The sequence below is a fragment of the Anser brachyrhynchus genome (assembly GCF_964034855.1).
Source record: "Anser brachyrhynchus genome assembly, chromosome: 5".
Taxonomy (NCBI): Eukaryota; Metazoa; Chordata; class Aves; order Anseriformes; family Anatidae; genus Anser; species Anser brachyrhynchus.
The window spans coordinates 31,597,755-31,616,220 of NC_137699.1; the positions used below are offsets into that span (position 1 = coordinate 31,597,755).

The window sequence follows — 18,466 nt, forward strand, 5'->3', positions numbered from 1 at the left end:
CTATTGTAAAGAAAGTGCTCTGTATATGTAGGGAGCAACATTTGGTGCCTAACAGTGAAACTGAGTGCACGAGTACCAGCAGATACAAAGCATGGCTACATTCAGAAAATGTCTTATTTTGCTCTTTGAAGCAGGCTTTTTTTTTCCTCAACTTTTTACCAATACACTGCTTAATCTTTCTTTATGTATTTGGGCTTCATATTTGAAATGGACCTGCATTACAGTTGTATATGAATACATATAACTACATAATTCTTTCTTTCAATTAATTCAGTGCCTTATTTATTTACAACCAAATGGGTTATATATTTGGGAGGCAAAAAATTAATGTTACTCGTGGCAAATTGAAAATACAATTGATTTTTTATGTCCTCCAATAAAGCCTGCTTTGACATTTAGAGTTATTCACTATAACTCCCATACAAGTTTTCTGCACAGCAAAGTAATCTCGGTATAGCCAGAAAGACTGACTTTATCTGGTTGTGAACTGAACACAGCAGCTGTGTTGCTAGCAAAAGACACATAATATGCGCTCATGGTGGTTTCCCTTCCTTCCTCACAATCCTTTATATACTGATGCAGTTATTACACAAAAAGCCTTTTTCTTGTAGCATGATCTCCTTTTCTCTTCTGTCTCACTCCGGGTTGGAGAAAAAAATGTTGTGATGGAATGCTGCCTTTGAAATATTTCATGAGAAAATGCCACTTACACCCACAGCCTCTGCTGCCACCTCCTCTCCTCCTTCCTTCTATTACAAGGAAGAACAGTATTTGAGGGGAAGACGAAGAAAGAGAAAGAATTGAGGATTTTAAGAAATTTAAGTTAGCACTTAATCCTAAAAATTATAATAAAGTGCATACGCCAAGTAAAGGATTTTCAATTTGTCTCGACTTGACAAGACAATTAACAACTTCAATGTCACAGGGAACGCGTGGAAGCATAAAAGTGTCACAAACTTCCATGAAAGAAAGGAAAGGCTCCTCAATTAAAGTTCTTCAGAAGTGCGCTTTGATTGTATTAAAACAAAAAAAGCAAAACAAAGATAAAAAAACAACCACACACACCACAAAACAAGAAGTAAATACAGTGACTTTGTCTCATGAGTGGTTGTAAATTATGTTGCAATGTTTCAGTTCCAAACAGTAGTTGTACAACCTCCTATACTCTTTCAACTAACAGGCAAAATCCAAACATTAAATTTAATACCACACTGAAGATCTTGCTTATTAAAACAAGCATATCAGTTTCACCTTCTGTTTGCTTTTCAGTTACACTCTGACAGGGGGATAAGAAAATCATCTGCCCCTCTGCTCCTTTCCCCAACTATTTTTCTTAGCTAGAGCTACTATTAAAAAAAAAAAAAGCACACAGCACCAAAGCAAATACAATAGGAAGTCAAATGTGATGAAAAGCAATTATGACACTTTAAAAACAAATTAGAAATGGAAAAAGCTGCTTTCACAGGTCATCTGTGTTCAGCCACGGGAGCCTCCTTCAGCAACCCCCATTTTGGGGCTCAAAACACAGAAAAAATAAATGTTCCTAATGAAAAATTATAAACAATGACAGAAATAATTATACAATCAAGCAAAATGGTGTGTTTGAAAGGAAGGGAGTTCTCCCTAGCATAATATACATTTGCACTGGACATACAGAGAGATTCTGTATGACTTCTTACATAGAGTTTAGAGATAAACCGTCATGAATTTAACACGTTATTTTGCTTTTAAACAATCTGGTAAAACCCTCAGTGGTTCAACTGCACAGTGTACACACACAAAAAAAGAATCAGTCTTTCTTTCAGTTCACAATTACATTAGTAATTCAGTTATATTAGTAAGCCAGTGCTAATAAGGAGCAATTTCTGATATTTGTAGTAGGACCTGTTTGCATACCCCTACTGCTTTCTCACTGTAAATTCTGTAAGATCACACTTTTCTACATGCAACGTATCACAGTGCAACCTCCATACATAGGGAAATCAATATTAAGTAATGAAAACAAGATTTGGTTGTGTAGATAGGCAGATATCTCTCATCAATATAATCTTTCAGGGAAAAATATCTAAGACTGTACCAGCACTCAGTTGTTTACAACAACCTCTGAGCTCTCACATTGCTTTCCATCTTCTTGTTTGGCCATGAAATTTTTGGTTGAGTGTTTTTATGATTCCAGCATGAGTCACAGAATTACTGAAAATGATAATACTCAGAAAGACACTGAAGGAGTATTCATACCTGCATAATCCTACTATGCTGCATCAAGTCAAAACAAAATCCTCACCTGTTCAGGCCCAGAAGCGTGAAATACCCTGACTGATGTGCGTATCATGTGTTTCTTCCTTCAGGAAGCCTGAGGTAAAGAGTCTAAGGTCTAAATTATGATCTCCCTCATAAACAATCTTCATTTAACCAGCGCACAAAAGGTACAAAACCTAAGCTTAATATCTTCAAAAGTTGTTTCAGAGACCTGGATGCTAGTGAAATTGTTGTTGAAACCTTTCTGGGTTTCACCATCACTACCATTCATAGACCATTAGTCATGGGATGTATTCCTCTTATCAAAAGGAACAGATTACTACACACCAGTTATCTATGGCAACTGCTGTGTGTAAATACCTGCTCTTACATCCTGTGGGTCAGTCTGCCCACCACAGTTACTGCGGATACACAATAACCGGATGGGTAGGATGGCTGGAGGGAAGCTGAGGACTAAAGTTTTAATAAGCAGCTAGAAGAATACTTAATACTTGCATGGGCTTCTATAGTTGTGCAGAACATTCTCAAGATTCTGTTTCACTTTTTTGTCCATGAGGTTTAAATGAGCATTTAAGTTTTGCAGAGGTTTTAAACAAGTTCCTTTGCTTGGTGGAGCTAAACCAGACTTGAGGAAAGGTTTATTAAGAGCTATTTTAGGTATTACAAAGGAAATTCGAGAGACTGAAACAGCCTGTTCTATGCCAGATAAGAGCACTGCTACAATTTATATAAATTTACATTTAGATGTTTGTTTGTGGAACAACCATAAAAGTTTCAAAGCACCTACAAATTAATTATGATACTCATCTATCAGAATGAATCAGCATCTTTGAATCTGCTTATTAGGCTAGAAATTATAACCCTAAACAAATACCATTACAGTATCATTATCAAACAACATTACTGCCTTACAAGTTTGCAGCCATTTTTATTGCAAAATGGAAGCATGTCATCAATCTCTACTAAGGGTAATCCCCTAATTACACAATTGCCAGAGTAATGAATTTCCAACATTGTCTTTGAAAAACAATCATAAGCTACACACAGCTTCCTGAAGACATTTGTGGAGGAAGTAGGAGGGAGGACAAAGCAGGAGTTACTCTTACTGAAGTGTCCCCCTTTACTCAGGCGTGTTTTGTACAGTATCAAGTTCACCTTCCAAAAAACGGTTAGTACAAGGAAGCAGGGAGACATGGTGAAACTGTACTACAAATGGTAAAGTTTAGGTGCAGGCATTCAGCATTCTCCCATTGTGAAACCAAACTAGTTCTGCAGCGTTAGGGCAAAGAGAAAAAGGAACAGAAAAGTAACAGGAAAAGGAACATGGACAGAAATATTGCAGTTGCTTGAGCCTCTTTTACTCCCCTCCTCAAAACAAAAAAATCTTCACAGTGATTTGTATTTGACAGTGACTGATAGGTTTGGAATAACCATTCCACTGTTTATAACCATGGAAAACGCAAGTAACAGAAGTTGCAGAGGTAAGATCAGAAAAACCATGCATAAGCTTTTGCTCTTAGATGCTTATGGTCTTTCAGAGTTATCTTTTGTTTCTTATTAGCCCATCAAATGTTCCACTCCTGTCCTCTATTTATGCTTATTTGTTACCTGTACTTTCTCTGCTCACACACAATCTTTTGACACGCAGTTTTTCACTGCCATGTAGCCCTAGTGCCTTGCTCACCCCTATGTACATTGAAGGATTTAGCATATCTGCTTCCTTTCCTTCTTACTTTAGTGACTGGTTGATTTAGCCAGCGACTCTTCCCTGAGGATATTTTTGTTCCTCTATTTTGTTTATGTACCAACAGACCCACTTAGAATAAACTCGTCTTTAAAAAGAGAAGGCAGACTCCCCCTTGTAAAGAATTGCACTGTGAAAGGAGACGAAAACTTCAGCTCTACATCAATGGGGAAGTATTCACCTGCCCAGTGAGAAAGCAAGCGACAGGCCCGAGGACCTCCAGCTGGCCATATAAAAAACAGAGGGCCCTTTGCAAACTGTAGCATTCAGTTAACTTGGAAAGTGAACATACTGCTTGCACAGCTCAGCTATTTCACAAATCTTAACTTTTGTAATGAATTCATGTATCTTCTAAAGGAAGACTAAGAATGCAGACCACTGCTATTATACATTTAAATTAAGCTTATAAATTACTGAGTCATCATTAGAAACACTATAGATTCATATTTCACCATAGTTAGGAGAGAAATTGGGATAACAAAACTGACTTATATCTAGTTCCTCACAAACATTTTGAATGAGAGAATAACCGATTTGCAAAGACTATCCTGAAGTCATCTTCTGAAACCAACCACTATCCAATAGATTATTTCTGCTAAAAAGCCTACTTCCCAGACACCAGCAGTGATAGGCTTTTCTTTCACTAGTCAAAAATCAGTTTTGTTTTTAAATTAGCCAACTGTCCTCTTTTCAGAGATATGAAAAGGTTAACGATCTTTATGTAATGCCAATCAGGAAAACTTGTATCTCTCTGAAGTGAGAATTAGTTTTTCAATTCAGCCCAAAAGAAACACGCAGGCAGCAACACTTGAAATTAACTTCTACTTTTTGAGACGGCTCCACCTTGTTGAAGAGAAAAGGACTTCCAGTTATACTGCTACTAAAAAAAAAAAAAGAAGACGCATATAGTCTGTTACATAGGCATTAATTATTTGGTTCAGTTCTCTTCATCTTACTGTATTACAAGGTCTGTTCTCCCCAGTCTAAAGTGAAAAATATCTCTTCCCCTCCCCCCTTTTAAAATAAAAATAGGGATAGAAGAAATATTAATATGAACATATTAGGAGAAACAAACAAGGCGTGCAACATTCACATTTTGGCAAATAGAAGTGGAATACAGGTAGGTGGCAGAGAAAGCACTTGGTAAAAAAACCAAACTGAACAATAAAATTGAACTTCACATCTAAACTTTTGAAAGTACGTCCACGTCTACTTAAGTACTTAACAGAGTACTTAACTCTGTCACAAGTGTCTGCGAAGTACACAATCAAAATATATAGGGAATAAAATGCAGCGTGTGTAGTCATCTCTAGAATTCAAGGGACCAGAACCTAAACAATGTTAACATCCACATTAAACTCTAAGACATATTCAGAGAAACAGATCCGTATCTTTAAAATCTTATTTTCACTTAAGCACTACAATTTGCAGCCCTCCCACTACAGTTGTTATGGATTGTGACAATAAAACAAAAAGAGCTGCCGCGACTTCATTTTTATACGTCAGTCCAGAGGACAAAGAAAAAGGGCAGTTTACTGAAAGACAGCATTCCACAAAAGTGAACCTGAAGGCAGATACTTCAATCTGCCTTGCCTCCTCAAACAATACACCTACCATGTATGATAACAGTTGGCATGACATCTTCAAGGAAAAAGTAATCCAAGGTCAGCTCATGAAAGAAAGCTTTTACTGGAGGAAAACGTTACTGAACCTCCCGTGGCTGCCAATAGCATCATTGCTGTAAGGAGGCTTAGAAACTTTCATCAGTACTTCAGTGTTGAGTTCAAAATGTGGAATTAGTACAATAAACTTCATTCATACAGCGTATGGGGCAGATAAAAGCAGACAAGAACAGTAAAATTGCAGTATGCCAGCAGCCCTCTTCTAAATGAGATTATAGTAATGCTTTACTGGTTTTACAATCACCAAGAGAGGTAAAAAGCCCAAAGAATTCACTCATGACTCCAGGTCTCACTCAAAGTGCCAGTCCCTCTTTAAACATTTCTTAACCCATGAAACAGGTCTATCCAAGGCTCAGCAACTCGATTACATGCAGCAGAACAGATGTCCTTTTGCCAGAAGGCACATTCAGCAGCTATGCTATGAGTAAGGAAACTATGGTCTATTTACTTAATCTTCTATGGCCAGTGAATTCACATTTCCCTTTTAGCATTTTTATTGGATAAAACTATATTTTATGTTAATGCAAGACTCCCAAAGTATTTGAAATACCTACTCAGACCCAGCAAGGAAGTTGTGCTGTTTATATTGTATTTGACGTTCTTTTTCAGTTGCACATATATTTTACAACAACTATTACACTTTCTAGCCAATATTTATATTTTCCATTTGGCAGCTCCAATTGCTTTTCATACTGAGTAGAGACAAAGCTGACTCAGCAGACTGCATTTATCAACATTTCATTTGCTAAACCTTGTCAGCTAGAAAGCCAACTGTATTCTCAACAGTTCTAAAAAACATACTTCTAGTTGTATGAAAGAAGCTTATGAAGACCACAACACCCAAATAAGCAAGTCAGAAAACATAAAGCGGTTGGGGAGAAAAATCAACCAACATCAAGAAAAAAAACAACATAAAACACACACAAAAAAACAGTTGACCACAAAGACATTATTTGCAATCCCTACAGTGGAAGTTTATCCAATGCTCTGTACTTCTTTAGAGAGAAGAGTTCGCTTTTTTTTTTTTTAAACACTTCCTGAATTCCCAAAATCTCTTCGATGTTGCTGTGCCAAGCAGAAATTCTCGCACAATCAAGAATCTGACACATTCTGATAATTGCCAAATTTGATAGTTATTCAAAGATGGACTCCTAGAAGTAAAACAATCCTGTACTCAATGCCACCAAAAAAAAAAAAAAAGAATTTCACAGGACTAGTTCAGTCTTAAGTGATACTTTCTGTGAAAAGCTTGTTTTTCTACGAAAAACAACACAGTTACACAGGTTGGAATGTTGGGAACAACTGCCCAGACAATAAAGTGAAATAAGATATGACTTTGAAGACAAAAAAAAGTGCAGTAAAAGCCTATTTTAATACTGACATACATAATTATATGCACTCATAGAGATATCTTTGGATAGCTTTGCAATGCATGTTATTTATTTAAAGTAGATTTAATAATTATTTTTAAATAAAGAAAATCTTATCATATTTTAATACTGAGTTCTTCAACCTTCTTCTTAATCAAAGATTGGAACTTGAAACTACAAGGAGTCCTAATTAGTTAAGAGACTTCTCATAATTTAGCAAGAAAAAGTGCTCAAAATAAACTGTAAATAAAATTTAGTACTGTTTTTTTTTTTAAAGATGTGATCACTGTTGATCCTTTTGGTAGAATCAACTTTGAAACTTTTGGTTTAATTTTAGAACTTCCTTCTTTGAGAAGATTCCTTTCAGGCCCCCTGCAAAATTCTCCTTGCTAAGCTTGAGTCCTCAGATCATCGCAACTAATGATCACTACCAAAACTGACAGACCTAATGAAAGCTTACATTAGTTGACAAACAAGGGTATTGTAACCAATATAAGAAAAAGATGGGGGCAGGTAAGAAAATGAAATTTCATCTAACCTCTCAATCACTTACTTTAAATGTGAAAAGGACAGAACAGGGTGGGAAGACACATGAAGAACAGCATCACTTACCATTTCCTGAGATGCATATTTTGGGTCTTCAGGATCAACTGACCAATAGCAGTAATCAAAACTGAAGGCCACAGTCTTTTCTCTTGAGTCCCAAGTGCCATCAAGCCTACTGTCAGCCTGACAACAGAAGGAAAAAAGACAGACTTCACTTTGAAGTTGACCAAAAAGTAGCATTTTAAAAAGTAATAGGAAATTTATCTAGGATCTGTGTTGTGGAAAAGGAACAGCAAAACAGTTAATCCTCTTCATTCATTTTCGTTTGATTCACTGACTGAGGCAGGAATGCCCATGAAAGATCTGCTGAAGGGATCATTTACTACAGATAAGGTTCTTCAGCCTATATTAGCAGGAAGGCTCCACAACTCTTTCCATATTTCTCAGTGAAACTGAAAAATGACAAGAGAACTGCATCGCAGAAGTAAGGCACAAAGTGAAAAGAAAAAAAACTTTTTCACTCTGTATTTAAAAACACAGGCCTATTCCTATTACCCCTTTGCTTTGTTGTGTCAGCAAGCTAATACATCTTTTGGTGTAACTGCACGCTGCAGTGGCTAACGGTAATGAGAGTGAAGCCTTTCCAAGCAGAGCAGTCAGAAATAGTGACTGAAATATTGAAAATTAATCTACAGGCCCCTCTGACAATTTTGCACATGTTTTTTTTTTTATTAAACCAAGAAAAAGCAAAATAAAAGAGAAGTAATTTAAAGTTATCTTCGAATTAAAGGAATTTCATCAAGTGGCATTTTATTTCAAACACCACTTGATTCTGAAGTTGTTACATTGATACAAGTACACCCAAAATTTCCTTTAGCCAGACCTAACAAATTTATGAACCTATTGATCATCTACAGCAATGTTTCCACCATGTTGTGATTCAGAGGTCTTTTTATGCAGTTACCTTTTATTTCCTTAGATTTTCTGTAGAAATATACAAAGATAGCTTGCAGCACTGCCTTCATATGGCAGCATGTAAAAAAAGCAAACAAAACCAAACCAAAACAGCCCAAGACAAAAAAAACATCCCTTCACCTCAGGAAAATACCCTCCTGCCTGACAGAAGCAGACCTGCCTGTACCTTGTGAACCCTGGGATCTTTACTGACTTGCAGGGTTTTCTTTTGTTTTGAACTAAAACCACCATGTACCCCAAATACAACATCAATATTAGTATATAAATATTAGTTTATGCACTAGGGTAAACTAACTTGGCTTTATTAAGGGCTGTCTAAATTAAGTTTACACAGAAAACAAACTCACTCCCTTTATGAAACTCACCAACTATGAAACATCATGAGAGAAATGTTCACGATCTGGCTCTTGCATCTCCAAACAACCCTACCTGGCCTGCGGAGCCTGCTTTATCTTCCTAGCACCCCAAGGCAGCCCACAGCTCCTCTTTAAAAAATAAAATTATAACCCACTAGGTCTCACAGGGCCCAGCTGGGCCCAATTACCCAGCTGCAGGACTGAGGCCTCCACCTGCCTGCAGGGGCCCTCCCAGCTGAGGCCTGCAGCATTGCCATGGCAACCTAGGCCTTCCCAAAGAAAATAAGGGACAGCTTACAGCTGGAGAGCAAGTGTCTCTTGGAGAGCTTTATCGCACGTACAAGGAATTAGGGAAAGGTCTTTCATGAAGTAGTGTGTCTCAGACTCTGCAAATACGGACTTGCAAAAAGCAATCTTTCACACCTGACCAGTAGGGAAGAAATGATTACGCACTACTTTTAGCTCTGTTTTCAGAGAAAGTGTTGTCCTACTAACAGGAACTCAGTCAGCCCAAGTGCCATAATTCTGACGGTGAAGTAGCAAACTCTCAAAGCACCAGTGCCTCAACACCAGTACCAATAAACAAATGAAGTATATAGATCAGCAACACTTCACATCCATAAGACCTTGTATACCGCTAATGCTTTTCCTTCTTCTGTCTTTAAAAAACACGATCACCCACTGTGAATACCACAAAATCCCCATGGAAAAAAAGTAGAGTCCAAAACCATTTGTTCTATTTTTGCCCAAGTTTCTATCAAAACCTTATGTATTTCTCGAGTCAGCCTTCTAGAATAACTGGGTTGCTTGCAGATATAAAGAAATGCAAAATGCATCCATCTTTTAGAATTTCCACTGTCACCTCAGTAATTTCATCTATTTGCCTTTCAAGCAGACAGAAGTTTGACAACACAAAATAGCTTGGTTCCCATTAATTCAGTGAAGGAGCATGGCAGCTTTAAGTATAAGTAGTAGTATCTAAGTACAGGAGTCTAAAACATAGGGTTGATTCCCATGCGTGTAAACTCCAATGCTCTCAGTGGAAGACAGCTACATTAAATTGATTCTTATAGCTCTTGGTCTTTTACCAAGGCATGAAGCATAGCAGAACATTTTGCTCTATTTCATGCAAGTCAGTTACACTCTTAGTGTAAATATGAGAGGAGGAGAGAAACGTGGAAAGAAATCACCCAGATGTTAGTTACAGTAAGATAAGTGCAAAATCCCAAACAATTTATTAACAGCTTTGAATAACGGCATGCAGCCAGAGCACAGAAGCTTTAATAAAAACAAAATACAGATAACAGTTAGATGCTACATTCCCTGTCTACAAACAAAAGAAAGTAAAAACAACTTTCAATGCAAATCAAGAGCTGTGCCAGTTTAAATGTCTCCCTTAGTATTTCTTTTAAAGTGATCCAACAGCCAACCACAGAAAAGCATCACATCAGAATCATTACACTGAGAGACAGAAGAAAACAGAAAGCATACCTTTATATTTCTTACTGTTGCTACTTTGTCATCAACTTCTACAATCACTCTTCCTCCTTCCGCACTCTCCCTGGAAACAAAACACATTGAAAAATTCATTTAAAATATGAAGACACAGAAAGATGCATTTCAAATTCATAAACCCCAGATACGTGCATTTACTTGAAAGACCTTCAAACCAGATATAAAACAGTGTATAAGACAGTATAACAGGAAGTATCATTCACGGATCTGTAGACAGGTATCATAACAGCAAGAGGGGAAAAAACACAGCACTGTGGTCAAACAGTTTCAAAGCGCTTGTCCTCAAAAATAGAATAAAACAGAATTGTATTTCAAATTAAGAGTTGTTATTCTAAATTATATTTATAAGGAAAAACAATGTATACTTAAAGGAAATGTAATTTCACTTTTTAAAAACTGCACTGGCATTGTTACTATGAAGTAGAGCACAGCCCTTGTAGACTGGCAACGTTTTGTAGAGTACGGATCCACATCACAGACCCACAAGCCAGAAGCTTTCATTAAGTAACACTAATTTTTACCACATAATCCAAATTGTTTGCTGTAGTCCTCAAACAAGTTACCTTTAGCAAAACAAAACTGTCCTGAAACGTAAACATACAGGATTGTTCCACAAGTGCAAAGGACTATGTACTCATGTATATACTTGCATAAAATTCCCACTGAACACAGCTATGACTAGAATCTACCACATACAACTTCTGCTTCCAAGGATGAGTTCTACTAAAAAAAAAAAAAAAAAAGGATGTGGAAAGAATGAAAAAATAGCATGTGTACAAATCAAAAAACTTTATCAGCCAACACCATGATAGATACTTCAAGTTAAGCATGCTCTTATTTATAGGAGCATTGAGTCTTGTCCCCCTCAACAACTAGCATGGATTGTTTTTATACATAGTAAGAGAGAAATGAAGAAGAAGAGGTTATCAGTCTGCTTATCTGACAGCAGAAAATAAATACACACTTCAATGCTAAGAACAGGGGAAAGATGTTTTACCTGTCGTATTCCTTCTATAGTGCAATTCCTTTGCACTCTGATATTGAAACAGTTCTGACAAACCTTGTAAGCTGCAGCTTTATCAGAATGTTTGTTCTGATGAAGCCTAATGCCTTGGCAGAGCTGGAATAAAACTCAATTAGAAATAAAATCAATTTCATCCCCAGTGCAGTTTTATCACGCTTTGTTTAAAAGTAAGCTGAAGGGACAGACAGCATCAGCAGTGATAAGCTGTATACATATCACTTGATAAACAGCTGGTTTGGTATCATCTAGTCAGTTAGAAACCAAATAAATAGAGTTAGAAAATTCAAACCTGATTGACCACCACTCATTTGCGGCCCCAAATCTCTCTTTTAACAGATTTCCTTACATTTGTATGAATAGTACATACTGTCTGACCAAGTGCAAGCTCCTTTCATTGACAGCTAACTTTCAGACAGTACCTAGCACACTACAGCCTGCCTTTGGAGTCTCACTGTTTACCCCCATTCAAAACAACATTCAAAATGAACCCTTAGGACACCGCTTTTACTTTTTCTATCAACTCTTCCACAGAGATGATCGCTGTAGAATTTGAGAGCTTTATAAGCATGAAGAAGATTTATATACGTTTCTGAGCATACACTGTACCCATTTTACAGCTAGAAAATTGTTTTACCTTAGTGTCTCTGTGCCTCGCTTTACTAATTTTGAGTGTTGAGACACACAGAACTTTGTAGCTTTTGTAATATGAACTTTTGCAAAGCACTTGACACAGAAAATACACACATGGTTCAAGCACAGCTCCCTTAGGTTTCAGTCAAGCTGTGAGCGTTGAGTACTTCAACAACCACCAGAACCCCCTTTTAGATCCCAGGAGAAAGAGAAATGCTCCTGGGATTTGCCTTGCATACAGCTGGATACCCAGCAGCGGCACTAGAAGGTTCCCTAAAGAACAAATGAAGAATGAGAAGTACTTAAGGATGGAGGTTCGGGTTTCTAAGGTAGAAATCTGCAGATGCATTTAATCTGTATGCATGCAATTTCCTAGGTATTTTGAAAAGCAAGTGTTTTCCAGAAAAGTAAGTTTGGGGATTTCCATACCCATACATAAACCTCTGCCAGCTGAGCCAAAGGACAAAACTTACAGTTATCGTCTACAGCAGAGCAAATCTAAGAGGAAATGGGACATTCTGGCTGAGAATTCCACCACAATTTAAGAACAGCACACGAAAGACAAAACTGGAGGGATCATATAGGAGGGAGCTTGTTTCAGTTACATATACCTCCTTCTCCACTGCCCCAGCATAATCTTGGCTTTATCCTGCTTCCTAATCCCATGTCCACTCTCTATTTTTCAGTCCTACTGTTACTCCTCCAGCCTTATCACCTCAGTTAAAGTTCAGGGAGTTCCTATTCCTCCCCAGTTTTAAATAATTGGAAAATTCAAATAAAAGGCCACTCTAAGTTGCTTTTAAATATTTTAAAACCTAATTTCCCCTCATCTTCTGTAGCAGCTGAACTGCTCTGGATGAAATTTAAAAATAGGTAGCCTGAGGCAGGTGTTCGTGCATAGAATAATTTCAGTACCTTCCAATAGCTTTAAATGCCAGGGTATTCTCATTACATATATAAGGCAACCTAAACAACAAGCAGCGCTCCCAGCCCCACCAACAGTAACTACACAACTCACTGCCTGCAGCCCACATCTGCTATACAAACCCTACGAACAAGTGACTTTACACAATGGGTTCTAATGACTACTGTACTCCCAGACCAAAGTAATTACTGAAGACTCAAGCTAAAGAAGAAATTCCAAATGCAAGACTCTCAAGGTATGAAAATTATTCACACATAAATCAATACGCTCATATTTATAAGCTTACAAAAACAATACAATACAAACTGAAAATAAAATTACCACATCACCTTACACTTCAGTGTTATGATGATATCTCTTTACAGAAAAAAAAACTTTATGTAGCAATCAAGTAGCTTTGTTCAAGTTTCACATAACAAGAAAGCCTTCGGCAAACATAAACAGAACAATGTCTCCCCTTGCTCTGGGCACAGGTTCACAGCCTACTTTATCTGTCTCAGCTGCAGGCTGTTGTTGCAAAGGGCAATTTGTCTTCTCTCCAAAGCTTCCCATGTGTTCTCACTTCATTTCTTGTATCTGATCTATGAATCACACCCCTGTGCAATGACTCAAATCAGCTGTGATCAGAAAACAAACACAGCAAAATAAATAAACAGTGTGCCCCAGGCCAGCAAGCTATTTCAGAAGACTGGATGCAGTGGTAACACATTTGGTAAAGACAAAGCAAGAGAAAGGGCGTGACCATGCAGTGGTGGAAACGGAGACTCCCTTCTGCAGCAATTTACAGCTTGAGAGCATTGAGCATACAACAAACCTGGACCTGTAGCTGTCCCCAGTTCTACAAACTTTTCATTCAACCTCTGTGTAAAGATATGTTTATTCATACCTCATTTAGGTACAAACCTGGGCTTCCCTTCCCAAACTTTGGTTAATATGTGAAGTCCAACAGGTAAAGCACACTTTCAGCTGTTGTAGATGTTCTGACCTTAACTCCAGATAATACAAAAAATGTATTTACCCATACAACCTTACATATGTGTACCACAGTGTGCATTTTACCAATAAAACAATCTTTCATCCTTAAGAATGGATGCTCTGCTCCACAGGTATGAAAGTACCAATAAAATCAACCCCAAAGTACACTTCTCTTGTAATATGTTTGACTCCCACTGCTCAGAAGTCACAGCAATCTTAACATTCAGCTTCCCTATCCTCCCTTCTCTCTCTTTTTGAAAAATTGATGCCGTGTGTGGGAAATGCTTCTCCTTCTAGATTACTTTACTTAGTACAGACAACTTGTTCTCACGCAGAGTGGCAGAAAGACCATTTCATGGTATGTGAGCCCAGTCAAATCCTGGATCTTCCCAGACACTAAGTTTTAGCAAAACGCAAACCCAGTGATAGAACAGTGACAAAACTACAAAATGCAGCAGCAGGGCTGTAACAGGGAGCTACAACAGAGACCCGATGGAAGCAAATTGCTGTGGCAATCCAGCCAAAAAACACGGGAAGCTCAATGGAAAATCTCCTCTAACAGTTGCTGGTCCAATGACAAATCATTGTTGCAGCCCACATGTAAAGCTAATGCAATCCCAGAAGGACAGCAGACACTCTGCAAGACCTGGAAGAACGAGCCAGCAGAAAAGAATCAAGGATCAAGACCCCTGAGAGGAACGTTGCCACATCTTGCTGGATCTCACTGAAACTAGGTCAGATGCAGTGTGCAAGTAGGTATACAGAGCTAGAGGAAGCAGTGGGTGGGAAGAAGAAGGGCAATTGCTCAGGCTTTATAAAATTTGCCTCCATCCTCGCACATAACAGTCCTTAAACAAAGGACTAACATCTAAGGAATAACAGCTCCTTAAAGAACAAAGGAACTGACTTTTGAAAGTTGCCTGTTTAAAAACATGTTCATACAGTAAACCAAAAATACTGGAATCATTCGCAGTAATCATGCCATACAACGAAACAGCTTCTACAAATACTGACCGCCTACTACTCAAAGTAATTAAAAATACTAAGGCCAAAATATACCACTCAAATACGAGAAACCCTTGATAATTTGAGAAAGAATAGAGTATGTGTTTACTCATAAAAATTTTGAAAATAATCATGCAAAGTAATTGCTGCATGCATTTTATGCCTTTCCTGCCAATTCCCATCACCCAAGCTAACTCGAAAACCAATCTCAGCCTATACTGAGACAGAGGTGGTAGTGCCAGCTCGAAAGCAGTACAGCAACCATCAGTCTGCCCCCTCTGGCAGAGATTATTGCTGGCATGGGCAATCCCATTGGTTCTGTTTTTTTGGAACAATTCACTTAAATACTGTTTTCTAGACTTTTATTGAAATAGCAGCTTTGCACAGCCCTCTGTGACAGAGAGCGTTTTCACACACTGCCTAAAAACACAACCAAAAGCACTCCCGTAGCGTGCTTGGCACAATGCAGGCCAGCAGACACCGCTGCTATCTCTGGGACTGTCGCTTCTCAGTGCGTGATCCATTGCCATGGAAGTCTCTAAGTATGGTACAGCATTTACCAAACTACCTCCACCTCTACCTGGGACATTTTGTGTTGTCCAGTGCCACCCCCTGCAATCACCACACCAGGAGCTGCAGTATAATCCCGTGGCAAATCTAACCCAAGCTTTTTCTTGGTTATAAAGTCTGAAGGTCTGTATAGGAAAGACTTCAGGGGGTATTCAGGTTTAACCTTCCATTACTAGTATATTGTACAGTGCCTCTGCCTCCTCTTTATTGGTGGCCTTGGCAAAGGTATTGTTGAGAAACTGCTGACTTTGCACCTCCTGAGTGACTGACCTTTGCCATGGAAACTAAGAAACAAACAATAGGACATATTTTCTAAATTATGCTAGTCTTCAGAGAGAAAAGACACCTTAGACAAAACAGATTGAGGACACGCCTGCTTGGAGGATGCAATGAGAAGAGTACTAAGAGTCTCTGCTGCTCCATCAGAAGTTGTAGAGAAGAATGTCAAAGCCTTCAGCCACTGGAGCTTCTGCACTCTCCTGACAAGCTGAGGTACCTGCAACCACAACTTTCCCAAACACAGCATCCCTCCATGACACCAACATAATCTGTATCCATAGCCCTGCTGCTGAAACATGGGAAAGTCGCAAGCTGCGAACAGTCTGAACACATTCCCTTTGGCTAATGCAGGATTTGTTTTTATTTTTGAAGTATCAGCATACAAGATAATTTACCTAAAACTCATTGCCAGTGTTTTTCATTATGTACAGCTGCCCAATACCACTTTGGATATTTCTTTTTAAGTCCTAATTGTTTTACTGGGTCTTGCAAAAGAGGAGCGCACACCCAGTCAGCAATCTTCCTACCAAATTGAGAACAGATGTTCATAAATAATTTAAAAATCCATATTGAAGCCAAGTACACAAAGTTCACTAAGACAGCCCACTGCTGTAACAGACATGTTGCTCAAGTTCTTTCAAGGCTACTCCTGGCTGTATAAAGCTTCCACTGGCTCTGGCAACAGCTGACACAATCTGATGGTCAAAAAAAAAAAAAAAAAAATCACCTTTCCTAGTGACCACCACCATCCTAGTGTGGTTACCTCCTGTTCTTCTTTGCAAATATTATACAGCAACAAAAACGAGAATATTTGATGCAGAGATAAACACAAGACATCAGCAGTGCTCTGTAGGGATACAGGCCTGCTCAAACAGTTGACATTTTCTAGATCACACTCAGGCTTTTGCTATGCATCTTGATGAGCTCAGAAAGGAAGCACAGGATGGCCTCCTATGGTGTCCCTGTCTGCACCATCTTGCTCTAGCAGTAGAAGGCTTCAAAGAGTGTCAGGCATCTTCCTTGAGCAATCCAAGTCAGAAATGCTCCTAACGATCCACCAGTGCTTTGAAGAGCCTTGTATGAAAGAAAGCAGCGTTATTCCAGAGGCACTGAAGGGAGGAGGGAAGAGGAGAAGAAAAATTCCTCTCTTCTGTCATACCATCAGCATTTAAGAAGCATGAAATAAGGACAATTTAAGCAACGTTGCAGACCAGTTCCATCCAAAGGACATATTTCTCCACCCTTGATTTCCCAGCCGTTTACTGAGTAATAGGACAGTACAATTAAAGAACTTATACAACAAAGAAATCCTGTGCAAATGCCATGTGATTTCCATGCAAATCAGAATTTGGATACACTGGTCAGTCTTCATTCCGCTGGGACAGAACCTCCATCTGTGATCACAGTTAAATAAATGAGTTTCACTGAATGCTGAATGCACTCTCATCCCTCTTGCTTAGTTCTCTCTCCCATTGCACCACAATCAGCTCCTACAGTGAACCCTCACCTTCTAAAAAACAAAGGTGCAAAACTGTCTTTTTTCAAAATCTATATCTGAAAACTGCAGAAGGAAAGCTGGCAGGAAAAGTTTAAGAGAGTAGGAAAAAAGAGTAAAGAAAAGGAAATTGGGGAAGCCCTACCCAAAGTTTGCATAAATTCCCTGTGCACAGTGCTAGTATCTCACCATGTACTGCACACAGGTCCCACAAGACCAGCTTCCAGCCTCTGCACCATGCCCCTGGGGAGGTGTACAGCTATCTCCACACATACAGTCGCATCATCATACATAAACACAATTTTTCTCAGACAGAATACGTGGTCTTAGAGAACAAAACTGTCCAGCACAGAGATGGTTTTACAGGTTATTTAATTACAATTTTCCCGATTTTTGCCCTACGTTTTGTCCTACTTTTCTCATTAAAAAAAATCTGATCCCTGCTCCAAAACATTCTGATGTTTGTAAAATATTTCTAGGACTCGGGAGGAAGTGTTTTATGAAAACACAAAGCGTCAGTTAGAAGGGTTTCAAAAGGCTGCAGCAGTGTTGTTGTTGCAGCTGCATTTGCACAGGCAACACGTGAGAGAAAAGAAGACCATCAGCCTCTTACTTTAGAGAGCACACTGCCAGAAGTTAGCGCCTTGTGCTCCTCCCAGCTTACATCAGTACAGGCACAGCATTGTCGCACATCATTACAGAAGCATCATCTTCCGTGGAATGGGTTTTGTTGGCCTTGAAGCATTCGGTCACTCAGGACATGCAGAGTTCTACCCTTTTAAGAAGCTAGAAAGTCTGCCCTTTAAAAATAAGATAGAAAACTTGCTCTGTGCGACTGCAAGAAGAATACATCTGGGAGAGGTTGCTGATGCAGTACCCTTATAAAAACCACAGATGTGGCTTATGAAAGCCACCTGACAGTGCCAAGTATAGACACTAAGAGAAAAGAGCAGCCACCTCAAGTAGAGTTTACATGAAACTTTAAATAATAGACTGGGCAAAGGAAGATAACTAACTAGAGAGAGAGGAAAAGATGTCAAGATAACCTTAACAATAGACTAGTCTACAAAACAGGATACACAAACATTAAAATACATTTCTTTGGGAGAGGGACCT

The 18,466-nt window shown here is 38.6% G+C and overlaps 1 protein-coding gene across 13 annotated transcripts in view; it reads right to left on the reverse strand.

Annotated features, from left to right (window-relative positions):
- The window catches only part of STARD9 (StAR related lipid transfer domain containing 9), a 106,854-nt gene that overhangs the window by 81,608 nt on the left and 6,780 nt on the right, over positions 1-18,466 (reverse strand). For 10 of the 13 annotated variants that reach the window (XM_080594807.1, XM_080594813.1, XM_080594809.1 and 7 more), the window contains 2 exons: positions 10,424-10,493; positions 7,668-7,784 (listed from right to left, as the gene is read on the reverse strand). In XM_080594807.1, the coding sequence (XP_080450933.1) occupies positions 7,668-7,784; positions 10,424-10,493 (187 nt within the window). Of the gene's footprint in view, positions 1-7,667; positions 7,785-8,941; positions 10,326-10,423; positions 10,494-13,355; positions 13,507-18,466 lie in introns of those variants that run through there. The other 3 variants (XM_080594812.1, XM_080594810.1, XM_080594814.1) reach the window with 3 other exon arrangements.